At 36.2% G+C, this 12,359-nt stretch overlaps 1 protein-coding gene across 2 annotated transcripts in view; it reads left to right on the forward strand.

The window, feature by feature from the left end:
- pip5k1b.L (phosphatidylinositol-4-phosphate 5-kinase, type I, beta L homeolog) overlaps positions 1 to 12,359 on the forward strand; it is an 80,419-nt gene that overhangs the window by 30,790 nt on the left and 37,270 nt on the right. For both annotated transcript variants that reach the window (NM_001092342.1, XM_018245291.2), the window contains 3 exon segments: positions 4,178 to 4,246; positions 9,264 to 9,394; positions 11,064 to 11,181. In NM_001092342.1, coding sequence (NP_001085811.1) covers positions 4,178 to 4,246; positions 9,264 to 9,394; positions 11,064 to 11,181 — 318 coding nt within the window.

Below are 12,359 nucleotides of genomic sequence, written 5' to 3' on the forward strand. Positions count from 1 at the left end.
TAATAGCAGTGGTATAATTTCCTAATGTTAGCTTACAAATTAATTGCATGAAGTAACTATAGTTGTAATAGGTCATGGAGTTAGCTGTTAGTTGTTATGCCAACACTATATACAATGTGTGTCTCCAATCTGGACTTTATATACTTACCTATTCCTTAAAGGAAAGGAGTGTCACAGTATTGAGAAAAAGGGTTTATACACATGTAAACAGTCCAATAAACAGTGTTTTGATTTTAAATAGTTATAATCAATACTCAGCATTCTCCTCCCTCCATTTGTGGAGGCACTTAATATTGCGTTACTTATATTTTGATTTTTTGCTATCTGTTATTTGTAAAAAAATATTTGAATCAGGAATATTATATCCATACCATGATGCTTTCAGTCCCTTGGGGATGTAGAGCAAATCTATGTTTCTGTAGCAAAGACAAAAAATACATTTACACTTTACAGGCTAAAACCAGTTGTCAATATGGAGTTTTGATTCGCAGTGATCAGAATGCCAGTTCCTATTCATTAAAATAAGAAATTTGCTGCCAGTGATACACTATAGTACAGTACACTGAGGGGCACATTTACTAAGGGTCGAATATCGAAGTAAAATCATTCGACTCCGAATATCGAAGTCAAAGGATTTACTGCATTTAGTTCAATCAAACGATCGTAGGATCGTAGGTTGATCGAACGATTAAATCCTTCGATTCGAATTTGATCAGAAATTGCTAGGAAAGCTTATGGGGAAGGTCCCCATAGGTTAACATTGGTGCTCGGTAGGTTTTACGTGGCGCAGTAGGTAGTCAAAGTTTTTTTAAAGAGACAGTACTTAGACTATCGAATGGTCGAATAGTCGAACTATTTTTAGTTCGAATCGTTCGATTTGTAGTCGGAGGTCAAAGTAGCCAATTCGATGGTCGAAGTAGCCAAAAAAAAAACCTTAGAAATTCAAAGTATTTTTCATTCTAATCCTTCACTCGAGCTAAGTAAATGTGCCCCTGAGTATTGAGAATGTGAACTTTACTTAATGGCTCTACAGCCTATTTGTAGTCTTGTACTTAAATCTTACAATACCTTACCAGAAGTACCTTACAATACCTTACCAGAAGTGTGTAAAATGTTTGAGTGTGAGCATTTTTCTAGGCCCCTTACACAACTGGATGCCATAATTAGAGAATAATGAAGATTTATGATGGTTTAGCCTCCCCAAAATGGACCAAATGATGTATATAATTTTAAGTTCTCCAATAAAAACCATTCTATTGATACTCAAAAATGCCACCTTCCTCCTGATACCACACTTTTTATTTGAATCGTGATCCATATGTGCAAATACATGTCAACATTTATCCTGTGATGTTTACACAAGGCTGATCAGCTCAAAACCAATGAGTGCAAGGATTTTTATGCCATCGTTTGTGGTAATTCTGGCCTGTGTGGCATTCTGGATAATCAACCCCTTCTGTTGAAAAAGTTGGACAGTCCTGTGTTCATTATCATCTTTTGTTTATTGAGCTGTTGCAGTGATGAAATAAATGTATTGTATCAGGGTAGAGCAAACAACCTAGTGTATGCACAAGAAGTAAGCAATGAAGTATGACCCCGCTGTTAGCCTGCCATAGCTGTATGTGGGTGTGCACAATATGTTCCACAATGGTTACAATGACAAACACATTCATATGGGAAACTTCACAGTACTGCAAGGAAACCATAACAAAGGAGTTCATACTGTGAGAGCTTACAGTCTACTTCAAAATAGTACCGCACGTTTTAACGAAATAAAGTTAGCAAACATTTGCCTTAAGCATTTTGGTTATTAATAGAAAATTTCAGGTGGCTCGGTTTCCTGTCTGTCAACTAGAAGCCTGTGTGTTTTTTCTTTTCACTTCATATAGAATAAGAATGCCTAACATTTGGCACTCCCAGTGATTTCAGCTTTAGTTCTCCTTTAAGGTATGGTGATCTAAATTAAAGAAAGGATAATAGCTCCTGTACCTGTATTATTATTTTCTCCTTCATGAAGAACAAAATTGTCCTGTAACTCCAATACTGTGCTTCTACTAAGGGCAATGACACACCAGCAATAACATTTCTGCTTCTGCGGGTCGCTAAACTCCTGTAAAAGCTTTCCCATTGGTGATTCGCTGGTGGTAAAACCCATGTGTTTCCCCTTGAGGCACACAAAATAACTTTTATGCTTTGTTTGTCCTTTCAATAGACTGTTATGTGCGAGAACACACATTGTTATTTGAATACTTTATTACATTCTGTATGTTTGCAGATAAGAGTTAGTAACGAATATGTACTGACAATAGCACAGTCTGTTTATGAAATTAGTGCTATTCTGTAGAGGTCTGAGTAGTATGCCTCTAACAAACCAAGCAATACAACAACCAATACTAACACTTTTGTTGGGGGACATAAGCAGTTTATGTTAAAAGGATCAGCTGTACCTGAAAAACAATTATTGAATGGGTCTATCAATCCTGAGATTTGTAGTCCTAAATTATTCATGAGAAAATGAATGGAAGATAGAGCTAATTATAGTGTGCCTTTGCATTTTAAAGTGACCCTGGCACCTAAAATAAGTATCCACCATTATGCACAAAACAGTGTCCAAACAAGTTTATATGATATGTAAACCATTTCTCTGGCAATTGCTCCTAAGAACTGTTGTGTCTGTGAAATAAAAAATGAAATGGCACAGTACAAGAGCAGCTCCATAAGTCAGTAGCTGGAACCTTCTACTCTCAGCCAGCCTTATAAGTGGTCTTTAAAATCACTGCTTTTAATATAATTTCTTGTAGGTATAGTTATTATGCTGAACACATAGAGAAACAGAAATGTCTTGTTGTTTCAAGAACTAGGTTGGGAAAAGTGAAAGAAAGCTAAGCATTCCTCCCAAAGAAAGAATATTAAGGGCCTATTGATCATGCTGGAGAAAAACAACTTTTTTTTTTGATACAAGGTATAAATATAAGGCAAAAGTTTCACTCTGTTTCTCATGAAAATGTTGCACTGTGTATTATGGGTAATATGGAGGTGACCAGTTGTGGCCCCTCCTCTTCCTGTGGGTATTTAAACACATGTTGATATTGTTAGTGTAAGGCTTGACAAAAGGCCATTGTAGCCCGAAACGTTGCCTAATGCACTTGAAGTAAAGATTCACTTTTTTCAAATCACCGGAGTGCTGCTGCTTTTGTTGATCTGAGTTTATTCCACCCTGGCAGAGGGTACAGAATGCACCTGGGGCTGCAAAGAGCCGTTTGCTACTCTTGAAGCACACATGAATTGAATAAAAGGGTCCCCCAGCAGTTGGGGAGTCTGTGTCTCTGTTTCTAACCTGTGACCTGTCTCCTACTATAACTCCCAGCACCCTAAACATTCTTTGGCGATTAGTTGCTGTAGATGTGTTGTCTAACATGATGGTATGGGTAAGCTCCTTTGACAGGACTGTCTTTACCTCTTGCATCGGTTATTTATTTATTTGTTTTTGCACAGTAAGCTACTTATTTCCCAGGGCCTTGGGGATAGCTGTGTGCATAAATGATCAGTGCACTGTTTCACCTCTGCTCCAGATGACTGACTGCTGAAGAAAGGTATTACCCTCAGTCCCATTCTTCAGGCAGTAGCTATGCAGGCTGGGAATATGGGTGTTAGATTCAGATTTCAATGAGCCTGCATGTTGATTTGCAGAGTTTACTGTTTTTCTCTGCCCAGTGAGCATATCCAATGTTGTATAAGCTGTTTGTGATCTAATGCTTGTCATTTTCATGGTGTAACACCATGATTTGCAGCTAAAAGCAGCATTAGTGCTGCATTACAGAACAAGCACTGGCCTCATTTTGAGGTTTTAAAATGAGTAAATCCCCTTTGATTTCTACCTCTTTTAAATCCTGCCCAACACCTAAGAATGTAAGGGATTCTGTATTACATGTTAAGCAGCTTCATTATCATGAAACACCAGCCATTGCTGCAGTGGGGTCAGGTATTATGCGTATCGTGTAGTTAGCTTCCTCCTTTCAGAACTTGCAGAACCTGACAGGGATGGGATGGAACACAACAAAGAAGGTAAAAGAGTCCATTCTTGCATCCCTAGTGAAGGCAGCTGACTGAAAAGAAATGTATTGCCCTTCTTGTGCTAGCAGGTAACTGTATCTTTAATTTTTTTATTGTTCTGCAGATGTCTACAGTAGCAGAAAATGGAAGTTCTACAAGCGACAAACCAAATGGAGAGAAAACATATAAAAAAGTAAGTGTAAATTGACAAATGTATTATATCTTGTGAAGTTATTCATCCTTGAGAACAATAATAATATAATTTTTACCTTTTTTTTCAATAAACCACAGCATTTTTATAGAAAATTGTATAAATGGCAATTGCTTTAAGTATGTTGTAATAGAATATTTGAAGACCTGGCATATCATATATTTGAAAAAAAAAATACTTTTTTGCACAATGAATGAAAATGTAGGGGGTTATTTACTAAACTGTGAATACACAAAATCATGAAAATTTTGTGTTTTCTTTTTATAAAATTGGACTTTTAAAAAAATAATGAATTTTTCAGAATTTATTAAACCCAGATGATGGAAAAGTCAGAATCAGAAAATCCGGTATCTCAGACCTGTCGAGGTTGCATATAAGTCAATGGGAGAAGTCCCAATGATTTTTGATGTATGCTGGGTTTCAGGCAATACCCCGAAGTTTTCTGAGTTTTCAGTCAAAAATCGGAGTTTTCGGGTGAAAAATCGGAGTTTTCGGGTGAAAAATCGTGAAAATTGGGTGAAAAATACGAAAAAATTTTGAAAATCTGTTTTTTTTTCCTGCAAAGCAAATTTTTCAGGAAAATGTAATAATAAATAAGTAAAATAAATAAATAAAAAAAACCAGAGCAGATTTGATTGGAGTTTGTAGCAGAAAATATTAAGATAAATTCGGACTTTGATAAATAACCCTGTAGTGTTCATTTGTTTGTTTACCTTTAAGTTAACTTTTAGTACCTTATAGAGTGACCAATTCTAAGTAAGTAACTTTTAAATTGGTCTTCATTTTTGAATAGTTTTTGCATTATTTGCCTTCTTCTATTGACTCTTTCCAGCTTTCAACAAAAATAATCTGTGGGGCTACAATTTTATTGTTATTGTTAGTTTTTATTACTTATCTCTTGATTCAAGTCCCTGACTATTCATATACTAGTCTCTCAGTCAAACCACAGCCTGGTTACTAAGATAATTTGGGCCCTAACAACCAAATAGCTCCTGAAATTACAAACTTATAATGGGCATCATTAGCTTATACCAAACTAAGTAGAGATTGTGTGGAGTCTGACACGTCATTAAAAACTGCTCTGAGTGTGCTTCCCACTAACTACCTAAATTGTAGTTGGGTATGTAATATGACGTTTTACAGTGAGAAAGCGGTTTTCAGATGTTACAGTTCAGAAGGGCACATCTGCACAGGATAAATATTTGGGGTTGTTGCCCTCATTTAAGCAGCTGTTCTTTGGGAGGATTAGGGTGATGTTAAATCATAAGTGGCAAGAGACTTTACATGAAATAGGAACATTCAGTACTGTAGTTGTTGCATCATGCTTCCAAAAGCTGGGGAAATGGCTGAGATTTGTGGGTATTTTTAGTCATAGCAATTGAGGCAATTACAAGTTGCCTGTCCATGCCCTATATCAGTGATCCCCAACCAGTAGCTCGTGAGCAACATGTTGCTCCCCAACCCCTTAGATGTTGCTCCCAGTGGCTGTTGCTCCCAGTGGCCTCAAAACAGGAGCTTATTTTTGAATTCCAGGCTTGGAGGCAAATTTTGGTTGTATAAAAAACAGATGTACTGCCAAACAGAGCCTCAATGTAGGTTGACAATCCACATAGGGGCTACCTAATGGCAAATCACAGCCCTTATTTGGCACCCCAAGAACATTTTTCATGCTTGTGTTGCTCCCAAAATCCTTTTACTTCTGAATGTTGCTCACGGGTTCTAAAGGTTGGGGATCCCTGCCCTATATTGTACAAACTGCTATAAGCAGTGATGGAGACGTATGTATAGGATAAAAATGGATAGTTCTCATTGTGAATGGCCAGTTTTTATGTGTCAAATATTACATAAAAATTAGTAAGAATTTAAGTATTTAATAACAGTAGGCAGCTTCATCTTCTATGGGTTTTGTTTTAGAATTGTTTCATTATAAAGCTGGGATTAGAAATGTATACAAGTGACACAGTGGTCACACAGAATGTAATAAAACTATACACTTTTAAAATGTCAGCCAAGAGGATGTTTATTATTTCATCTCAAGTTTGGCAAAGACCTTACAGAATCAGCAGCCAGTCAAATATTTGTGTTTCTTTATTTTTTGTTATGTGCTTTGCTGGGCAAAATGGAATGTATGAACGCAGGTTTAACCACACCCATACAGTACAAAATTAAGCACTCCTACTTAAAGGCACTTGGATAGAAGTATAAGTTATAATGAAGTATGTTGTATCATTCTCAGGTTTGTACACACATATGTCCATATCTTAATGGTAGTTAATAAATGTGGTATACCATAATGTACCAAAATTTGGGAAGAAGTCAAAATGAATGTGTACAATATTGTTTGTCGAAGTTCTGCATTGGCCTTGGGGTGCATGGGAGTAGTGGTAATCTGGAGTTGTCTCTGTCCCACATTATCTCAGGGTCATTGCTTTTTCACCACACCCAAATAACAGCTACAGCCATCCTGTCATCAAAAATTCTTAAAAACAACATATCAAGACCTCTTCAAACACCCTATCAAGCAGAGTTTACTCCTGACAATTCCTAAGCACAAGAAATTGGCATCATTCAGAGCTTTACCTTCATTCTACTTTACTATAGAGACGTGTGAACAAATGACTGAAGAATCTGTTTTTCTTTCTGGTGTGTGCACGCTGTAGCTGACATTATACTGATTTAGATTGCGTGCAATTAGCTGGGAGCTTTTAAGCTTTGGATCACTAGCAAGGAGCAGTGCTTTTGTATTATGCAACAATGTATGTACAAAAATGTGAATTGCTGTTTCAGATACATTTGTAACAGTGACTAGAAACAAAGAATTGTTCCTTTTTTGTTGCAAATATCTTTGTGCTGTAATTAGTACACACATTTCCCATACAAAATCGAACTTGCCTCTTCTCATTAACTTGAATGGGATACAAATGAAAGCACTGGCATTTTTGTGCCTGAAAACACTCAAATTATGTAATTTGGAATTCTACGTGTAAAAATTAAATGCAGAACGAAAACAACAAATTTTGATTATATTAACATCTTTCATTTCTGTTTCATTAGTTACCATTCATTAAAATACTTTACGATAAAAGATTATGGTTAGAGATCTGCCAAAAAAAAAAAAAAAAAGGAAACAAAAGTTTATTTTGAATCCTTTGCTTCAGATAAGGGTCATTATTGTTTTTTTTGTTTTTTTTTTAGCTAAATTATAGAAATGTCACCTCAGGAAGCACTATAGTCAATATTAAGAACTTTCTTATAAAAGATTGATACTGCTCTGTCTTATGACAATATAACATGTCTGGGATGTATTATCTGGAATTCTTGGAGCATATTTTCATAATTTGGGTCACCACACATTGTGTACTAAAACATGTGTAGAGTAAATAAACGCAATAGTATACCCAATAGTATTGCCACCAGTATGGATTTGTACTAGTTGCAAAAAAAAAAAATAACAAAAATGTGGTATAAAGGTGCAAGCTTTGAGAACATTTTAGTTCCCTTTTCAAGCTGAAAAGAGGATTCAGTTTGAAAAAGAAACTAAAATGTTCTCAAAGCTTGCTATGATTATCTTAGTTAGCCAATAAACATATCACCTTTATACCACCTTTTTGTTATTCTTTTGCCCTTTGACTGGCCAACTTTACCTGGAATTACTAATATAGTTATAACCAAGAACAAAGCACTGTTTTATTACAAAGAGAGAAACTGAATGAATTACACATTTTACAAGGTTACACAACAACTGTTATAACATAAGCACTAAATGAAGTCAGCATATGCTTGAATCCAGATAGGTTTATTTTGGACCAAATACTTTGCCTTTAGTCAAAGTGATGTAAAAGTGACCAAATGTTGAAGGAAGAATTTAGAACTGTGGTTTTTAATGACTATGATCCTTTCTGTGAGAACTGCCATAATCAAACACCATTACTAGTGGGTTTCATTCAGAGATAGTGGATTGTTTGAAATTAAAGGGGAACTATTGCAAAAATGTAAATTTTAAATAAGAAACTTTCTAAATACAATCAATTAAAAAATCTTTATCGTTTCTGAAACAATCAAGTTTATCGTCACTACCCCCCTCTCAGCATCTTTTTCTCTTCATTCTTTCTTCATGCAGGAGTTAGGTGTCAGATTTTCATTAACAGTTAGATCCAATATATCTTATAGGGGGGCTCCCTTTCCTAGCAGATGTGTTAGAGCTCATTCAAATAACTGATTCCAGTGCAAACAAAATCTAACAAAATAACTGCCTTTGGCATATATCTTGAATTTTTGGTGATTTAAATAGAGTGAGCCCTAAAGCATCTTCTAGGAAAAAGAAGCCCCCCCCCCTAAATGATATATTAACTGTCATTCAAAATCAGACTCCCAACTCCTGTGAGAATCAAGAGAGGCAGATACTAAGAGAAGGATAGTGGAGACTAACTTGAATATTTCAGAAACGGTTCAAAAGTTTATTTCAGCAAGATGGTGCTTATATTCAATTTTAATTTTCTCAATACTTCCCCTTTAACGACCATTACAATAAACAATTTAAAATAATTACACATATTTTACCAGGTCATGATATCTACTTTCTAAACTCTGCCATTGCAGAAAATGCTGTTATTTGGTTGTTTGCTGATCTGGGAGTCACACATCAGATCTGGTAGAGAGTTTTGCTTTACATCTCTTAATTCAGCATCTCAGGTGTGGGTCTCTGGTTCATTTTATGACATGTCTCTGTGTTAAAACTGTAAAATACTTAATATTGCCATAAACAAAAACAAACATAAACAAAAATAAATGAAAGACTGTCTATTTTTATGATAACAGAGCTAGGCTGTTTCTTTCATGGCCCATTAAATCAGAATAGGCCGGATACTGTCACTTCAGATATAAAATTAGTCTGTTCAAAACCACTTCTAGCACAAAGACAGTTTAGTACATGAAACAATAGCCCACTTGTTAAAATTGACAGGTAAATGAATGTAATACACATATGTTCTCTTTGCAGACTACGTCATCGGCTATTAAAGGAACCATTCAGCTGGGAATAGGCTACACTGTGGGTAACCTTACTTCCAAGCCAGATAGAGATGTTCTTATGCAAGACTTTTACGTAGTTGAGAGTGTATTTTTACCAAGGTAAGTGCATAAAGCTCCTATTAAAAATACATAATCGCATAGTGCACTGTAGAAATATATTTCTTATTCGCATTTTTAACATTTTTGTTAGCCCACAGAACATTTCAAACCATTTAAAGTCAGTCTTGCAAGCCTTTTTTACCTTTGCTTCCCAGACCATCTAATGACCTGACACATCGTAAAGGGTAGAATTAGTGAGGACAAAGTACAGAAGCAGGGGTGACTAAAGACTGACAATATAATATGTTTGTTCTTTTAGGCAGGTTATCTGCTATATTTAGCAGTGTGAATACAATTTCACATTAATATTTAGACTGTAACCTCTAAGCATTCCATTTTCCGACGCATAAAACAATTAAAAGAAACTTCAGTATGGTTACTATGTATATAAAGGCAGTTTGGTGTTTTGAAGAAAGAAGTTTAATGTACTGTATATAAGAAATTCTATTATAAACTGAGCTTTTATTATGACTACATAGGGCAACATGTCTGATGGAGATTGGCAAGACTTTGTTAGTCCAATATCTGTGTTCTTATATAGGCAAGTTAAGGCTGTAGAAATGTAGATAGTATGATTTTGTAACATAAAGATGTGTTTCAGACAATGTGGGCATTTCTGAGAAGTGCCAATTCCAATCAATGCTTGTCCCAATAAATGCTCAACATTAAGTTTTTTAGATGAAGGATTAAAGTCTCTGTATAAATTAAATATGCAAAAATTGCTCAATAGGGTGGGGGGGTGACCAAATCAGTCCAATATTGCCCAACCTTGGACAAAGGCTCCATCGCTCTAAGCAGCTTGAACCTCATCTATAAACCATGACAGGACGGTTGTGTTTTCAATGGAAGGAGTAGACAATGCCATATTAGCTCTGAGGAAAAAGACTCATCGGGTCTATGTTTATAATGAAAAAGTGTATTGCAAAATATTTTGTAGCTCCTCTGCATCTGCATTATAACCCATCTTTTCTAATTGAATTATACTGATTGAAAAAAAAGAGTTGTTTCTCATTTATCTTGCCTCGAGGAGGCATTGCAGACTAGCTTTTTTTTTTTATATATATATATATAATTGCATTTCAATTGAGTTCTCACTGATACGTGATTTTTTACATTGGCAAACGGTTGTTTTTGCTAACATATGTTAGGCTTGCTAAACACTAGCACCTGATAAAATGACAATTCTCTATTGAGCTGTTAGCATGTATTACAGTGTATTATTGTTACTCACTGTGCAAACTACCAGTGAACTGCACAGAATACATTTACTAAACCTCAAGGTTTAACTGCATTAGTTTGGTGGATATAAGGTACTGCCCAGTGTTGTATTACCTCTGTTACTAGTTTATTAAAGTTAGCTTCCGTTTGCCTGTTATGTTAGTACATCTCTTAAATGCCAGTGTTGCTCAGAATTTCTCACATTGTGGTCACTTGTCTACATCTTCCAATAAATCTTTGCAGCATCATACAGATTGTTAGCTTTTCTGTTTCACAGGGCATTGCTAAGAATGGGCAAACCCCTGAAACCCTAAGGCTTTTATCCATTATAATGAAGTACTGTACTTTTTAAATATTATAATTTAAAAGTTGATAAAAGTTTAATAAAAAGTTTAATAAAAGTTATTGTACCTTTATTAAAGATTCTGTATTTTTCCCCCAATGCTTTCAGTGAAGGAAGCAACCTAACTCCAGCACATCACTATCCAGACTTCAGGTTCAAGACCTATGCTCCTCTAGCTTTCCGTTATTTTCGAGAACTTTTTGGTATCAAGCCAGATGACTACTTGGTAAGGACTTTTTTAATCACTTGACAGATAGACTAAAGCTGGCCATAGACGCAAAGATCCATTCGTACAAATCGAGAATTCGTACGATTTTCGGACCGTGTGTGGAGAGTCCCGTCATTTTTCGTCCGGCGGAGATCGGTCGTTTGGTCGATTGGACAGGTTAGAAAATTTATGTTGGCTGACGATAATATCTCTGCGTGTATTGCCGATCATACGATTATCAGTGGGAGACTGTCACTAGATTTGGTCAGACATAATTATCGTACGATTGCTGTCAGGGGCAGAACATCGGCTGATCTGTTTTTTAACTATCTGTATGGTAAGACTTGGATCTGAATGGTTAGTGGCAGGTCGGGAGATGGGAAAGTCCGATCGTACGTTGATTCGTACAATCAGATCTTTGCGTCTGTGGCCATCTTAAGATAAGAATGGCATAAAGCCTGTCCAGATACTTCCCTTTTCTACAGAGAACAGAACACTTGTTGATATAACAAGAGCAAGGGAAATGTTTTTGATGCTACATGTGCAAACCCTTATTTACTGCCTTTCAATTGTAAAAGAAGAGCAACAGGAGTATTGAACAGACTGTGCAACGTTTTTTTATGGACAACTTGATACATGTGTGGAAGAGAGTTGACATAGCACAGGGAAGAAGGAGTTTTTCATGTTATATTATACTAATGAATAGTTATTAGGATTATAAATTCATTTTATGAAGTGTCTAAAATTGTGTTGGCACAGAAACAAATCATTTAGATTGGTACATCATTGTGAATGATTGTTATTAGCCTCTATATAGAATGAATATAAATGATAGTCCATAGTTTACCAATGAGTAAGAAAATACGCTAGTAATCTTTCCATTAGGTCTAGGTCCAAATGGTTAAATCTGCCAGCATTTATCCAGCCTCACCATTCTTGGTACTAGCCTACTACCAGCACCTCTTAATGCATACTGTATACAGGCAGGGCAGCCATCAGGGGGGACAGGGGGGAGAGTTGTAGGGGGCCCCGAGGGTAAGGGGGGCCCAGCCACGCCACACTTACTTGATTAGCCGGGCCCCCCATCTTTCTGAGAGCTGCTGACTTCGGGAAGGCATGGACGTTTAAAAGGCCCTGGCCACCAATTTTCTTATAATGTGTGTGTGGGGGGGGGCCCTGGCCACCAATTTTGCCCA

The sequence above is a fragment of the Xenopus laevis genome, chromosome 1L (genome assembly GCF_017654675.1).
Source record: "Xenopus laevis strain J_2021 chromosome 1L, Xenopus_laevis_v10.1, whole genome shotgun sequence".
Classification (NCBI taxonomy): domain Eukaryota; kingdom Metazoa; phylum Chordata; class Amphibia; order Anura; family Pipidae; genus Xenopus; species Xenopus laevis.